The 16,653-nt window shown below is 41.1% G+C and overlaps 1 protein-coding gene across 2 annotated transcripts; it reads left to right on the top strand.

Annotated features, from left to right (window-relative positions):
* The first annotated feature begins 1,139 nt into the window (after positions 1-1,139).
* ANAPC5 (anaphase promoting complex subunit 5) lies at positions 1,140-15,943 on the top strand. Of its 2 annotated transcripts, none has more exons than XM_084491404.1 (17): positions 1,140-1,395; positions 2,050-2,129; positions 2,711-2,820; positions 3,159-3,354; positions 5,137-5,206; positions 6,589-6,690; positions 7,586-7,776; positions 8,694-8,775; positions 9,457-9,546; positions 10,495-10,676; positions 11,166-11,301; positions 11,537-11,611; positions 12,366-12,487; positions 13,665-13,772; positions 14,260-14,407; positions 15,020-15,182; positions 15,594-15,943. In XM_084491404.1, exons 1-17 carry the CDS (start codon positions 1,192-1,194, stop codon positions 15,806-15,808), a joined length of 2,274 nt encoding a protein of 757 aa, XP_084347530.1. In that variant the 5' UTR covers positions 1,140-1,191; the 3' UTR covers positions 15,809-15,943. The 2 variants fall into 2 exon arrangements, with proteins under 2 accessions (XP_084347530.1, XP_084347531.1); XM_084491405.1 differs by having other exon boundaries at positions 1,141-1,395; positions 5,140-5,206.
* The last annotated feature ends 710 nt before the right edge of the window (positions 15,944-16,653 follow it).

The following is a 16,653-nucleotide window of genomic DNA, read 5'->3' as shown; positions in this document are numbered from 1 at the left end:
GGGAATTTCAGACTGGTTGTTACCATGCATAGTAGCAACAGGCATTACAGTAGTCACTTTTTATACCAGAGACACAATACTTTGGGATTACCTTTTGAGAAGGTTTTCAGATTACAGAGTCTTGGTTCAGCAGATTTAGTGCTGCACTAAAATGCAACAGTTTCCAAATCTATGTGCCAGCTATTTAATGCTTCATAACTTCAGGTACATTACACGGGGGCTTGAGCCTTGTTCTGGTGTGATAAAGGATGACTTTTCAATTGTGTAACTTAATCTTTAACTTAATATGACCAACAATCTCTTGCTGTCTATTTACAGGGCTGGTTATTGGGTATTGCGGGTTAATTTAAATATACTTTAAAAACATATTTTAAACTTTACACAATATACTGTACAACACGCTGAAGGTTTATCAGTTTCATTTGCATGTTGACTTTGGAGAGTTACACAGAAACGTCAGGATTTGGGCCAGATGCGTGTCACTTCCTTTTTACGCCAACTTCTGCAAACACTGACCGCAGCATTGGGTCTCTCTTCTCCCACTGCTCCCTGGCAGCCCATGTTGCTATTTCAGCATTTCCGCCCAAGCTGTCATGCTTTGTTTTCAGGAAATACCAGTAAATTAACTCGTATAACCTCACAGCTGTCGCTACTTCCTGCTCTTCACATTCAGATATTATAACAGAAGCTCTTTATATTCAGATATTATAACTAATGAGCATTAGTTCCTTGAGATCTAGGGTTATGCCAGCAGCAACTAACCACAACACCAAGTTTCTTAAATGGAAACGAATCCTCGGAAATTACTCCCGGCTTGATTTGCCTCCTCCTCCTCTCACAGCCCGCAGGCATGAATCCAGAGCAAGTCAACTGAGATCCCTGGGGACACGCAGATGTCTAATAACAGCGGTTTGGGGTACTCTCACCAGAAACGGAGCTGTTTTAATAACTGGGTGTTTTATTGGAAACACGACACCTCAGGGAGGAACCAAAAAGCACCGCCCCCCCCCTCCCGGAACGTCTCCCCGCGGCCCCATCCTCCGGCCGGCCCCTTGGTAACGGTGCACAACCCCCGGTCCCGATTGGCCGAGGCCCCTCCCACGTGACGGCGGCGGCGGCGGCGATTGGCTGGGCGGGCGCGGGCGGTTGCCTTGACGACGGGGCGGCGGGTGATGGCGGCCGGGCGCCGCCATGGCGAGCGTGCACGAGAGCCTCTACTTCAACCCCATGATGACGAACGGCGTGGTGCACGCCAACGTCTTCGGCATCAAGGACTGGGTCACCCCCTACAAGATGGCGCTGCTCGTGCTCCTCAGCGAGCTGGGCCGCTCCGGCTCGCAGCTCGGCCTGCTGGAGAGGCGGCGCCTCAACAGGCTGCTGCTGCCCCTGCTGCAGGTCGGGGCCGGGCCGGGCTGGAGGGGAAGGGAAGGGAAAAGAGAAAAGAGAAAAGAAAAGGGGAAGGGAAAGGAAAAGAGAAGTGGAAGGGGAAGGGAAAAGGAAGGGGAAAGGGGCTGCTCCTTGGCATCATGGCCTGTTCAGTTTTGGGCCCCTCATACCAGAAGGCCATCGAGGCCCAGGAGTGTGTCTGCAGAAGGGCTCCGAGGCTGGTGAAGGGCCTGGGACACAAGTCCTGTGAGGAGCAGCTGAGGGAACCTGGGGCGTTTAGTCTGCAGAAGAGGAGGATCAGGAGAGACCTCATTGCTCTCTGCAACTGCCTGAAAGGAAACTGTGAGGAGCTGGGGGTCAGCCTCTTCTCACAGGTAACTGTGGTAGGACTAGAAGGGTTGGCCTCAAGTTGTGCCAGGGGAGGTTCAGGTGGAAATGAGGAGATGTTTTTTCTCAGAAAGAGCAGTCAGGTGTTGGGATGGGTTACCCAGGGAGGTGGTGGCATCACCATCTCCGGGGGTGCTTGAGGAGAGGTTGGACATGGTGCTTAGGGACATGGTTTAGTGGTTGACATTGGTGGTAGGGGGAAGGTTGGACCAGATGATCTTGAAGGCCTTTTCCAACCCTAGTGATTGTATGATTCTGTGTCGCTGTCCTCCCCAGGGGCCCGACATGCCGCTGTCACGGCTGCGCAAGGCCATCGAGGAGTCGTGCCCACACCTGGCCAGCTCCGTGCACATCAGGTGGGTGCCAGGCCCTGGCAGGCAGGGAGCTGCCCAGGGCAGACGCTAAGTGGTGCTGCAGCTGGGGCGTTCCTGCACTCTCACATCAGCCCCACTGTCTCTTGATAACCTCTCTGCCCATGTTTACGTGCCCAGTTGAAAGGGCCGTTTGTGCAGAGCGAAAACATGCTTCTGCAGCTTTCCTAGTTGTCACAAACAAGTTCTGAAAGGCACACAAATCGAGCATTGAGGAAATCTAGTTTAATCAGGTCTCTATGATAGAAACCACTTGTTTCAACATGAGCTAATTCAGAAAATGACAGCTTTAAAATCAGTATTTTTTTTGATTCCTAATTTTTGTTAGAGTAAAAATCCCTTCCGTTTGTTCTCTTTATTACAATAGCAGTTTAAAAAAAACTGATCATTAATTAGATTCTTATTAAAATTTAATGTGTTTTGATTTTATTCATTATGTAAAAACCTTCTGGACATAATGAACTAGCTGCCTTTTGGATCTGTCAGTGCTTATTCATCTATACCTGAAATAGAGGAATATTATTTGATGTATAATGTTTAAATCCTATTTTTTTTCCCCTTTTTAGGTTGAAACTTATGGCAGAAGGAGAACTGAAAGATATGGAACAATTTTTTGATGACCTTTCAGATTCATTTTCTGGGACAGAGCCAGAAGTTCATAAAACAAGTGTAGTAGGTAACTAGCTATTGTCTGTAAGCTGTAGTTGATATGATAGCTGTTATTGAAGGAATTCACTCAAGATGCAACTTTGCAGATTGTGGAAAATTATTGGTTACAGTTCTTGCTGCTGTTAATTGTTCTGTGATCAGATAATCTGAGCTTTGCCACTGAATTAATTAGAGATTTATACTGAGCAGACCTGAATTTTATCAATTGGTAGGCTGAGATGAGACACTTAAGCTAAATTAAATAGTGCAATTTAAGCAATTTAAGGTTATTACACTGATTTGTAGTCTCCTCTGAATCGGAAACCTTACCTAAAGGTGTCATAACACAGATGTTTTCCTTTGCAGGCCTGTTTCTGCGCCATATGATCTTGGCATACAATAAACTTTCTTTTAGTCAGGTCTATAAACTTTACACTGCACTTCAGCAGTATTTTCAAAATGATGAGAAAAAAAGTGGAATTGATGAGAATGATATGGAGCTGACGAATACAGAAGAACAGGAGGGGAAAATGGAGAAAGAAGAACTTGATGCACCTCTAAGGTGATATATTAATACGTTAAGTCTTTCCCACTTCTGTTAGCAAATTAGTTGCATTTCAGATTGCTTCTGTACACATCAGTGTAAGCTGAACCTTTGTCCAGGTCAAGCTTCTACTCCTGTTAAACCTCGCGAAGTCCATGGACGCTCATCTGTGCCTGTCCTATCACAAATGCCACATTACAATCTGGGATAATTTAATTTTAGTGCAAGTGGACAAATTATAGGAACTTCAGCTGCAGTATTGAGATGTAGTGTACCATAAACTCGTATTCGCTCATATCCAACTTAGAGCAGGATGTCGCCGATTTGTCTAATGCATAAAGTTTAGGTCAAGGCCAAAACTTAAGTATATTGGCTTAAAAATTCATGAACAGTATTTTTGCTAAAGAAGTGATTATCATAGTAATCTGATCTTGTTGATTTTTTTTTTTTTTTTTTTTAGGCCTGTGTACAGATCACAGAGCTTGTGCTGATGTTGTTGGTTTGCAGTTACTCAACTTTAAATGGTTATTGTAGTTCAGCAATACACACTGAATCTGGTTTCTTTCCTGTAGCAGCTGCTTACTGTTTTCTGCACAGATAATGTTAAAATACCAAATGTTAAATGTTAAATATTATGTTTAAAATACCGATTTGCTTGAGGAGGAGGGGAAGAAAGGGGAAGTGATGTCACCTTTGTATTCAGAAAGTTCTGTCTTTATATTACTGATTAAGGCATGTGAAGAGGAGATAACCAGCTGTGTTTTTTTTTTTTTTTTTTTTCTCTCCTGGAGCCTAGTGCACTCTGGCCGAGTTGGGTGGCCTCCCCGTTTCCGTGGTGCCACCCTGTGGTATCATTTGTAAATGGCAGCAGTTGTGCTTGCTCTCAGAAGATGGCGGTGCCCCATTCTCATGCTCACACAGGGAATTGCAGCCTAAAGGCCAGATGCTGCCCGTTTTCCTTCTGTACAGCCCACTGCTGAATGATTCTTCCCTGGTTATGCTAGGGTGTGATGTGCTAAAGCTGTAGGAAAGAGCACTGCTGCTTCCAGCAAGGAAAGATTCCTCTTAGAGGAAAAAAAAATAAGCTTAATATTTTGGTTTCTCTTTTTGCTTTTCTCCAAATAAAAATAATGACATTTATTTAAATAAAAAGATGTATGGGAGGCATTCCACTCGCTAAAATGTTACACTGTAAGAATAATCCTCAAAGTATTTTGTGTATCCATTTACTTAAAGTGTGCTTTTAAAATTGTCTTCATATAAGCTCATGCTTGGGCATGCTCTGCTGTAGCTTGAGTCAGTTAACAATTTTGGAGTCTTGCTTTGTGCTGTAGCTGTTGTCTTTCCATGGAATGAACTTCGGGCTGCTTTGCAGAGCAGCTGTTTTCTGGAGTGATGTATGTGGTGAAAGTGCCAGTTCATTTCTTTGTGAATATCTTCAGAAAAAAAGGAAAAAAAAAAAAAAAAAAAAGGAGCTAGACATTTAAGTATATCACCACAAATCTTGTATCTGCTGTTGTTGTTTTTGTTTTTTTTAAATACATGTGTATTTGGGGTAACATTCATACTGACCACAGTCTGTGCAGGCTGAAGATTACAACTAAACAGTGTAAAATAATTTGGATTGTTAAGTTTGACTTGGTGGATTTTATTCTGTATTAATTTTTCTCCTTTTATTTTCCTTTTGTGCTGTTGAGCTCTACTATCTCATAAAAATTCATAAAGCGAAATTGTGGAGTGTCTGATAAAAAGTATTTTCTTTATTTCATTGCCATTGTTTCTAACCAGAGTGCTTTTTAGCAGGGAAGAAGAGGTATCTTGCAGTGGGCCTCTTTCCCAGAAACAAGCAGAGTATTTTCTTTCTCAGCAGGTATGTTAGTTCTGAATGAAGTTGAGTAAATGATCTGTAAGATGATCTTCACCTTCAGTTTTATCCACAGTGTCAAAATGATGTTTTTTTTATATCTGTTAAAGGTTTGTTAATTATCTCAAATGTAGTTGCTCAGTATGAGCACTTGGGGTTAGAATTGTTTCATCTAAGCATGTACACCAGATGATGATATTTGATTCTGAGAAGGTCACTTCTGTTCTGACTGCTTGCTTCAGATGTGCTGTCTGCTAAATGTGCAATGTTGTTGGTTATTCCAGCTGGTAAATACAAAAAGGAGCAAAAATACACATGGGCACCATTGTTAGTAAATGCGCTGCGTGCTTATAATCGTTTGCTAATAAAATAAAATAACATAATATGTACTGTTTCATACACATTTAAAAAGCTCAAAGTGACTTCTCAATCCCACTAGGACCTTTACTTTTAAGGGTTGTTGCATCCAGCAGCCTGACTGCAGCAAGCTTCTGCAGCTCCACGCCCCCTCGTGCAACCAGTGGCAAGGCTGAATGTTACCTGCTACCCCAGTTCCCTCTGGCTGCTCAGGGTGAAGGTCTGTTAGGGGAAATGTGTGCATACTTTTGCACCCTTGCTCTCTCAATTCTGCCAGTAGTTGAGCTTCAAAACTCAGTTTATCAAGTAACTGGCACCTGGATTGCCCTGTGTCTAGTTCTGGCACAGGCACGCAGAGTCCTGCAATCCAGCTCCAGTTGCTGGCACTCTAGCTGCCTTATACACATGTGCACGTGGAATGGAGAGCCCCTCATCCAGGAGCAGTTAGAAGTGAGATTAATTGAGAAGACAAGACAGTTATGATTTACAGTTTTTTTTTTACCTGTGTGTATAACAAACCTTTTCTCTCCTAATTAGAATATTGTGGAGGAATCAGATGCTTAGGACGGTTCTGAAATGTGAAGTCCTTTTATTATTCACTAATGCTTATTCCTGTAAATAGATTATTAATTTTGCTTATCAATTGATCTACTTCCTAAAGCAAAATATGAATTCACTTTTGCTTAGTTTGGTTTCCTGATTGTTTTTTGTTCGTGAAAGAAGCGTGTAATTCCAGTGAGCAATCTGCTGTACTAGTTCTTAAAAAGGAAACTTAAAATTCTTTAAGTACCTTTGAACAGTCATTTGAATAAGCTTTTATTTTACTCAGTCTCTCTGATCTCTGGAAAGTGAATGCTGTAATATAGGATAGAATAAAACTGCCACGGATGTTTCAGTGTCATAATAGAGTTGTTCTGAAATCTTCTTTAACGCTTTCTCTGGAGATGACAGAGAAAATGACAATCACGTACCAAAATGTATTCCTAATGCTCCACTTGGAGTTACTTAGCATTGGTTTCATTTTTTTCCAGGCTTCTTTACTAAAGAACGATGAAACAAAGGCTCTTACTCCAGCATCATTACAAAAGGAATTGAACAACTTGTTAAAATTTAATCCAGACTTTGCTGAAGCAGTAAGTGTCTTTTTCTTCATCCGAAATGGTTTTAAAGGGATTTCTTCATATCTCTAGGATGGGATTATTTGGGAGTATTTTATTCTATATTGAAACATAAGCAGATGATGAAAATGTGAGCAAGTTCCATGTAAATGTTTAGTAATTCAGACCGAAACTCCTGAAGGTACCGAAACCTCAATTAAGCTAAGTACTTAACAACATGTCTGGCTTTATGCATAGAAATAATCCTCTTAATTTTGGTGGGTCTGTGTCAGTGCATTCTTATTGAACTAAATCTAAAACTTTTTTTCCTCAAAAATGTCAGGCCTCACACTCGCATAGATTAAAAACTAGCATTGGGTGGAATACCTGCTGATTTTGATTTTTGATGTTCGCTTCACTTCTGGAGCTTAGCTGCAATTTACAGTGAAAGCAACAGACAGCTCATGTTGAGAGTTGGTTCCAGACCTGCACTGCAAGCATTTGCCTTGTTCCTAGAGAACTTACTCTCGAGCGGGTGCCTTTCTTTCTGCACAACATTTGGAAGCCGTGTTCATGCTTCTGAGTACCTTCCTGAGTGCAGACACAGTAGGAGTTGTGCCTCCATTCCCGCTCAGCACATAAATACAGGCATTCTGCCTATGCAGATGTCTTGGGCTGGGTGGAATAATTCTCATGGCCAGATCTTGGAAGATCCTGTTAGGAGAATGACCAGTTTTATTCAAGAATTAGAGAAGTTCTGCACATCTCATTTTATCAGTATCATTGTGACTTCTGGTCAGCACTTTCCTGGCCATATCTATCGCTTCATGGTTGTACTTGCTGGACAGTAAGACAACACATGGTAAGTATAAACCAAAACTTTGTTTTAATAGCTCCATATAGTTGAAACTGATTTTGTTTCAATTTTTAGCATTATTTAAGCTACTTAAACAGTCTCAGAGTGCAAGATGTCTTCAGTTCAACACACAGCCTTCTTCATTATTTTGACCGTTTAATTCTCACTGGAGCAGAAAGCAAAAGCAACGGGGACGAAGGTTATGGTCGGAGTCTGCGATACGCTGCTCTGAATCTAGCTGCGCTGCACTGCCGCTTTGGCCATTAGTAAGTCAAAATGTTGTACTGCACACTTAAAATTCATCTCACTGCATCCCCTAAGTACTGACGGATAGGCCTTCAGTTCATTTTGAAAATCTGTTTGAGAGAAGGGACTTGTCTAATTTGATAGCAGCTATAGTTGGCTTGGAATTTTCTTGTAATCCTGATTTGTTTTGGTTTGTTTTTATTTTGACATTTATTTGGTTTCCATAATAACCGGGCCATTTACAGCACGGTGAGAGCTGACATTTGTCTGCATCCGTTTGTGACCATTTCCTAGGGATTTAAGTTCTCCATTGCTACATTTCCATGACCTCAGAAAGGTCAGTGGACATAAGTGCTTATTTCCAACTATATTCCCAAGAAAGTACAGTTGTTCTTCTGTTATATTCAAATCAATATAGAGCTGATCATCTGGAAGAAGAATAATTAAAGAAAAAGCCATTTAGGAGATGCATATTTTTAAAAAGCCGTAGCGGTGGGTGTTATTTTATTGATAAAGCTGGCTCACCTATCTCCATGTACAGTTTTCATTTATTGGCTGCTTCTTGGATGGATCCTGTAAAAGGACTGGAGATGGAAAGGAGATAAGAAAAATTAATGACCATTATTTCTATATAGGGAGATACTTAATGTTGCCCCTGTTCAAACACTAATTTGGCACTTTGACATGTACACAGGTTTGAAAGCCTGCTTAGGGGTTACAGTTGCATTCTTGTACTGGCTTGCAGATGCCATCGTGCTCATTAGCCTTGGGTCTAGAATATGTTGCTGGACCGCTAGGCTTTGCCATTCAGTCTTTTAAATCAGTTTTCTTCTGAGTGCGATATGCATAATTTAGATCAGTATTCCTCTGTGGTGTTGTAATGCTGTATTTTAAGCACGGTGGTGATCCTAATACGTTCTTTTTTGTTTGCTGATAGTCAACAAGCTGAACTTGCGCTTCAGGAAGCCATCCGAATTGCACAGGAGTCTAACGATCATGTTTGCTTGCAGCACTGCCTGGTAAGATAGCCATGTTGAAACAGAGGTTAAGTCACCTTTGTCTGTTACCTCAGCCTTTGAACTGTTGCAGAACTACTCTTACAGTAACATTTTGTCAAGCGGATCAATAATTTGAAGGTGACTGTCCCGCAGCGGGGTGATGTTTTTAGCAGATGGGTCACCAGGAGCAACAAACACTGGAGAGTAGGGAGATCACAGGACAGTTTTGTTGTGACTCAGGTTTACTTCCTTAAACAGGAGTTGTGATCCCAGAGTTACTCAGTACTAAGCTCAAAGTTTAGTCTGATGTGCTTTAAAGAGCTGAAGTATTTCATAAGCTTTCTTCTTACTGTCTTCTGGATTTTCACAGAGTTATCCTCCTTTTCACCAAACAAAAAGGAGGAAGGGAAGACTTAATTTTCTCTCTATTTTCTTCTGTAATGAACATCAGTACTGTAATGAGAGAATCTCTGCAACCAAACTCTGGAGTTGCTGCATTCCACAATTGACTGTATAATGGGTTTCTGTGCATTACTCTGAAACCTCCAGTATTGACTCCAGTATTGTGAGGCCCATGCCCAGCCAGGCTAGACTTCTGATATATTTTGGTGATTCCAGAATTTTCATGCATTTCGTGCAATGCTGTAAAATGCTGTAGCGATCAGCTATTTGCAGTGACATTTTAACTTTTTCCCTTACTAGAGCTGGTTATACATCTTGGAACAGAAGATATTTGATAGCTGTGTTCTGCTGGAGCACTCAGTAAACAAATCTTTACACTTTGGTTTGCCCGTAAGTCTGTTTCAGTTATCCTTAACTGTATTCTAAAACCTTTATATGGGAGTGAAGGGGTGTATGCATGGTAGGTTTTTTGTTTGTTTTTTTTTTTTGGAGGGTGGCCAAAATTATTATTACAAAATATGTAATTGAATTTAAACCAACCTATTTTATACTCCAAAATCTACCTGTTTCTATAATTTTGACTCTTTATATTAACAACCAGAATTTAGTTGCTTTATTGTGAGTGCATTATCACAAGGCATACTGTTTTTCCTTCTGCCTTGTTTGTTTTTCAGGCAGGAGAACTGTGGCCACTAGCCTGGCCCTATGCACCATTTAGGTCCATAATGCAATCTGCTGGTGCTCAAGGGAGGTTGTTATGCCTCAGCCTTCCCTGAAACTCAGTGCTGATGCCTCTGACAGAGCTTTGAATGCATTTACTTGTATGGCTCTGGCCCAGCTGTGAAATCTTGCATGGTAGCCCTCCCTTTAGATGGTTTTATGCCCTGTATCAATTGCTGTTTTCCCCAAGATCTGCAACCTCTTTGAATTGTTCTAAAAGGAACTAAACTGCTGATGTTGGGAGATGAAAGCAGACATGGCTATTTGGTTGGGAAGGGGAGGAAAGGCTCTCTGTTTTCACAGCTGTTTCATCACTGGAGAAATCCAGGTACAAGTCCAGTCATCCTCTTTAAGACTCCTGTGTGGAGGAGTGGAAATTACCTTTCACATCTATCAAACTGGCATTCATGTATGTGTGGGTGTGTGTAAGTGTGTATTTAAAGAAATGCCTGGAGCAGTGTTCCTTTGTCTGTGCTGAATAACATCACATCTTTTTCTTTGGGATTTTTTTCTTAATTTATAACTCTTGCTCTGGTATAGTTCACAGGTGTAGTGCGTAGCTATCATCTATCATCTTTCAGTGACTTTCTTTTATGTTTTTTTTTCCCCTCTTCCCAGTACCTTGCTTCCCTGGGAATACAATCCTTGGTTCAGCGAAGAGCTTTTGCAGGAAAGGCTGCCAACAAACTAATGGATGCCTTAAAAGATTCTGATCTGTTGCACTGGAAACACAGCTTGTCAGAGCTTATTGATATTAGTATAGCACAGAAGACTGCCATTTGGAGACTATATGGCCGCAGGTATTTCATTTCTTTTCAACTCTTGGGTGAGCTCACTGTACTTGGTAGCACATAATGCATTCTGAGTTATTTATATAGATGTAACAAGTGACTGTGTCTCTCCAGTGCACTAAAATAAAGCAATCAGATAGTGATTTGGTATAGGCTGGGTTCAATTATTTCCATTTCCTTGTGTTCATTCAAAAATCATACTGGAGAAGAGATTGAGTTTGCATTTAGTAGTGGCAAATAGTGCAAAAGTCATTGCCGTGTCCCCATTTTCAGCATCACTGTGCTTGGACCACGTGCAGCTTTTGGTTTGTAGCGTTGGATGTGCTTGCATAGTCTAGAGTTCCTGGGTAGCAGTTGTTTTACAAGTTTGCATTCTCCCCCAGGCCACTGGCTTACCCTGAAAATCAGTCTGTAGACCACAGTCATAACAAGACTCTAGATTAAAAAAATGGTGGATGGTTGTTGCTTGAAAGCTAAAAGATGTTTCTCTTGCTCAAGCACCATGGCACTTCAGCAAGCCCAAACATTGCTGAGCATGAACAGTCTGGAGGCTGTGAATGTGGGCGTTCAGCAGAATAACACGGAGTCCTTTGCTGTAGTATTGTGTCACCTGGCTGAGCTGCATGCAGAGCAGGTGAGTTTTATGGCTAGTCGCACAAAAAGTCATTTGGTTGAGAGGATGTGTGGGTGGTGTTGACAGAGAGTGCGAGACTTGAATCATGTTTTCTTCTGCCTTTAATGTCTGTATTAGGAACAAAGAAAATAAAGGGCTTTTACCTGGCGAGTTCTTGCCATGAAGGTTGGGTCGAAATCAAGGGGAGCGGTGCTTGCCCTGGTCTGTTTATCAGAGTGCTGTTTTTGTGTTACAGGGATACTTTGCAGCTGCTTCTGAAATACTGAAACATCTAAAGGAGAGGTTCCCTCCCAATAGCCAGCATGCACAGGTAGAATATATGCGATTTAGCCTGTAACTTGCATAACTGTTACACAATAGGACCTGAATTCATACCCTCTTTACTCTGGATGCTTTGGGTTATATGTTTGCCGATTTCATTTGGCTCATGACCCCTCCCGAATCCATGTAGCATAAACTCTGCTGTAAAAGCATGAAGAAGAAGCCTTTGTTTTATTTGCCTCCTAAGAAAAGGCTGATTAAATAGAACTGTAAGTAACAGAGGAATATACATCTGCTTCATGAGCACACACAGGAATCAAATGGTCTACGTCAATTTGGAGCTTCAAAGTACTGTTTAATTAGTGGTAATTATTTTGATATATTACACTCCAGAAATAACTGAGAAGAGGCTGTTTTTGTGCAACACTGGGAAACGTTAATATGTCAGTCTAAAAGGCACTATTTATTTTACAGTGTTTAAGATTCTATTAAATTTAGCTTGGTCCTTCTCTTTTTGTTTTAGAACAAGTCTACTATTTTAAAGTAATAGTAATGGTTTTAAAGCTTTTGTTTTTTTACTTAAAATATGGTCAAATAGGTGAACTGTGCCATTGAAACACTACTCCAGACCTAAGCATTTCTGTTGAGGACTGTACTTTAAAAAATACAGTAATTGGACAGTCGAGTTAGTTGTGTCTAGACATAAATATCCACGGGGGAAATAAAAATTAAGTTCTAACTTGGGGGTTAGACAGTGAGCAGGTGCAACTTCTAAAACATGTTCCTGGATGTTCTTTGTTTAGCTTTGGATGCTGTTTGATCAAAAAATACAGTTTGAAAGAGCCATGAATGATGGCAGATACCATATAGCAGATTCTCTTGTAGCAGGAATTACAGCACTTAGCAGCATTGAAGGAGTATACAGGTAAGAAATCATGAATCTGCATATGTTTGCAGGTGTATCCCGTGAAGATGATGAAAAACGTAGCAAAATGGTTGCTGGCAATCACGTGTGTTTGTGTTCTTCCCTTTCCAGAGTTAATTACAGTCATGTTGTCTAATGTGTAGTGCTTATTCCATTACAGTATATCCTGTAATCATCATTTCTAGTTGTTTCTCTGGACGTTCTAAGAACAGGAGTAGCACCAGTGAATTTCTTGCTGTTTTAGCGGTGTAGATCTGCCCTGAGAACACAAAATATTTCTTCAAAATTTGCCATGGTAGCTGTAGTCAAACCTGAGCACTATGCAAAATTTTATAAAAAGACAGATCTAAGGGACCTAAGGCCAAATCTCAACTCTGATACAGTCAGAGCTTGAGTTATGTCTTCATCTGTGTCCTAGTTTCCACATCCGCAAAATGGGACAATACTTTTTTCTGTCACCTCAATTTGTTCTCGTTTCTGAATGGAAATGTTAGAAATAGAATAGGGTTAAAACTTGTTATTTGCTGAGCATGAAGACAGTTTGCTGTTGAAATCAATTTCTTGTTGTTTTGCAATGAGGCAAAACACCTAAAAACATAGCCGGTGCCAGTAAGCCGGAAGATCGCTATTCAAGCTGTGGGACCTGATGCTTGTCCTTCTGGAACTGGACTGTCTGTTACTTCCCTGATCTTTAAATATAGCACTCAGTATATGGGTTTGGGGTGTTTTTACACATCCCCTACAGCTATGTATTTGTTTTTTTTTATTTCCCTGTTCTCACTCTTTCCCTCTCGCTCCGTGTCCTTGTTAGCTTATGCCAATTTTAGCTACCTTACATCATACCTGTTTTTCATCCACAAATAATTACTTCTGCTTTCCAGTTTGCATGCCCTCCCACTTCTGCTGCCTCTTTGGCCTTTGTTTTTGGCAATCCCTATTTTCTATCTAAAGCTGTTTCGTGAGTTTGATCCTTTCTGCTGTGAGTTGTCCAGCAATCAGAGCTACTTGGTTTTCCCTCTGCCTCTGTGCATAGCACGAACATGCTTTGTCAGAGTGCTGTTCTGCTGTCACAAGAAACAGAGGTCACAAAATAAAGACCTGTTTTACCGTGTTCTGAAGAGCAGATTTGTGTTTAAAATATTTATATATCAGTGATGTCTTCTTTCTACCACGGCAGAAAAGCCATTGTATTGAAAGCCCAAAATCAAATGTCAGAGGCGCACAAACTCTTGCAGAAACTGTTGATCCACTGCCAGAAAATCAAGAACACTGAGATGGTGATTAGGTAAGAATGCTTAATTTTCAGAGTATTAAAGCCACTTCGCAGTGATTAGAATCAGCCACTTCAATTTGTCTGTGTTCGGACTTCACCAGTCCTCAGGTTACCTAAAATGATTTGGAGATTGTGAAATAATTATTTCATTTGTTAAACATGGTATGGAGGAATCCTCAAAATATCACGGAATTGAAACCTAGCACCACGTTATATATGTATATGTAACCTAAAAGGTATTGAATGTTTGCAAAATGAATAATAAGAAGAAACGTGAATGTAACTGTGCCTTTGTGCCAACCTTCAGAGTAGTTAATGTTATTTCATCTTTGTAAGGAGGTGGGATTTCCTCTTAAGGGTGCAATTTAAGTTTATTGTATGTACAGTAATGTAATTCATAATAAAATCAATACTGTTACGGATGGAGTAATTGGGAAACAAGTGGCCGTGTTTCATCAAAAGAAAACAGTTTATAGTTCTCTCCTTCTCTGTTGATTAGCGTACTGCTGTCAATAGCAGAGCTCTACTGGAGGTCTTCATGCCACACCATAGCCTTGCCTGTTCTACTGCAGGCTCTGGCCCTCTCTCGAGAATATAGTCTACAGTACTTGGCTTCTGAGACTGTGCTGAACTTGGCTTTCTCCCAGGTAGGTTTGATTTGTGTTTTCACAGGGCAGTGTGGCAACATTTTTGCTGGGGATCTGGGTACAGTTTTCATTCCTGTGAGATTTAAGACCATAACCTTGTTGGAATTAAATTATCGGTTCTGATGAAGTATATTCTAAATGTAAAATCTTTTGGGGGAGCTAATAAAAGTTGAGTTCCATGTGTATCAGTAAGATGGGTAGCTATTGTATATACTTAAGTAGGCAAGCATAAATTGGCCCTGCCTTCATTTCTCCAGTTGTTATTTTTATGCTGTTTTTTCAGCTTTCTAGTAGCACAGTTTGGCATGTGGCTGAATTAAAAATAATGCTGGTACTGGAGTTCAGTTACACTGTTTATTCTGAGCTGGCAGGGACCTGGTTGTCAGCACTGACTGGAGTGGAGGAGCCATGCCTAATCATTCCAGATAGTAGTTCATGTCTCCTAGTAAATTTTGATTTACAAGAAGATTGTGGGGAAGAAAATGACGTCCTTGTCTGTAGCATTGCTGTGTTGGAAACAGATGTGGCTTTTGTGGCTTATTCTGGTCTTCGCAGAAGGTCATGATCTCACCAGTAGATTCCAGCATTAGACAAGCAAAGTTTCTCTTTCAGCTGATCCTTGGCATTCCTGAACAAGCCCTGAATATTTTGCATATGGCAATTGAACCTGTCTTGGCCCATGGGGCTGTACTGGACAAAGGCTGTGCCATGTTCCTGGTGGCCAAGTGTCAGGTGGCTTCTGCAGCTTCCTACGCTCAACAGAAGAAGATTGAAGGTAACGTGAAGAGTTAACTCTTCCCCACTGAAACTGCGCTCAGTTGAGAGATACAAACTAGGGCATATATTGGAGTCCTGCTACACAATCACCATTAATGAAGTTTAAACGATATAGGGGAGTGTATTACCTGGTAATCAGATAGGAGAATTAATTTGGAATTAGTTGTTCAACAGATGCAGTGTTTATAACAGCAAGTTGTTTATGCGGTTTATCTGCGTGCTTCAACACCCGTATTTTGCAGCAAAGGTTGAATAACAGACACTAGCTGAAGGACCATGTTGCTAAGACACAAACTGTTTTGAAAAGCTGAGGAATTTATAATTGGGCTCCTTAGAATGGAGCTGCATTGCTCGGAGTTGTTGTTGTTGTGTTATTTTCTTAAGTATGACTGTCCCACCTTTCTCACAGCTTTGGAATCCGCTATTCTGAATCTAAATGAAGCTAAGACTTACTTTGCCAAGGTGGACTGCAAAGAGCAGCTCAGAGATGTTCTCTACTTCCAAGCCCGGCTGTTCCACACCCTAGGCAAGACCCAGGAAAGGAATAAATGTGCCATGTTGTTCCGTCAGTTGCACCAGGAACTGCCTGCACATGGTGTCCCCTTGATAAATGCATTCAAGTGACGCATTTAAAGATGAGATTTGTTTGTTTTCCTCTTTTTTTTTTTTTTTTTTTTTTTTTTTTACAAATGTCTTTTTACTATATTCAGTCATTTGTGTTTCAGAATAACTGCCAATAAATCATGGTCTTCTATGGAACATGCTTGTACTTTGTTTGCAATGACTTAGGGGAACGCATAGGTTTTCACCCATTTTGCTTTTCTTCTGTGCTTGAAATTAAGAATTGAAAGAGGGGGGGGGGGAAAGAAAGGAATTGACTGCATTACAGACATGCTGTGGGGAGCAGCACTGTCACGATGAAATCTCTCAGTGACGTTTTCAGAATCAGTGCTGCCCTTATGAACACCGGGGAACAAAAATAGTGAAAAATGTAGGTGAGGCTTCTTTGTGCTCAGTTTAAGTGGTACAGAAGGGGAAGTCTCATGTGAATGCTTTTCTTTCCTTGTGCTTAACCTGTCCATCATCTGCGTAGTTCTGTAGACATGGATGGTGCTGGCAGAAGGGGAAAACAGGATTCAGTTGGAAGGCTTTAATGGTACAAAGTCCCGGCACTGTTGCGTTAGGCACGTCCTTGTGCAAAGAGTGGCTCAGAAAAGGAAAATGTGCAAACAAGAGCAAGAGCCTTAGCTCAGCTGAACTACGTTTACTGTGTGTGTTCTTCCTTAGGTGCTGGCTATAACTTACCTGCGCTGGTTTTATCTATGGATGACTGAGGACCGCAACTAACTCAGTATCTGATCCGTTGCCATCGAGTGTAAGCAATTAAATCCTTGTTTGGGGGGAAAAAACAATTCGGATGCCATGTGGGATGTCATGGGCAGGTGGGATTGCACTGGTGCAAGTGCAAA

Source organism: Aythya ferina (genome assembly GCF_964211825.1).
Source record: "Aythya ferina genome assembly, chromosome: 17".
NCBI lineage: Eukaryota > Metazoa > Chordata > Aves > Anseriformes > Anatidae > Aythya > Aythya ferina.
The sequence above is the reverse complement of the archived record's forward strand: the minus strand, read 5'-3'. Positions and strand labels throughout refer to the sequence as shown.

What these genes read in the sequence shown, in the direction of transcription:
- ANAPC5 (XM_084491404.1), top strand. Translation starts at nt 1,192, where the DNA reads ATGGCGAGCGTGCACGAGAGCCTCTACTTCAACCCCATGATGACGAAC. An exon ending in TGCTGCTGCCCCTGCTGCAG is followed by an intron (nt 1,396 to 2,049) that starts GTCGGGGCCGGG and finishes TGTCCTCCCCAG; the next exon opens with GGGCCCGACATGCCGCTGTC. An exon ending in TGGAGACTATATGGCCGCAG is followed by an intron (nt 10,677 to 11,165) that starts GTATTTCATTTC and finishes CTCTTGCTCAAG; the next exon opens with CACCATGGCACTTCAGCAAG.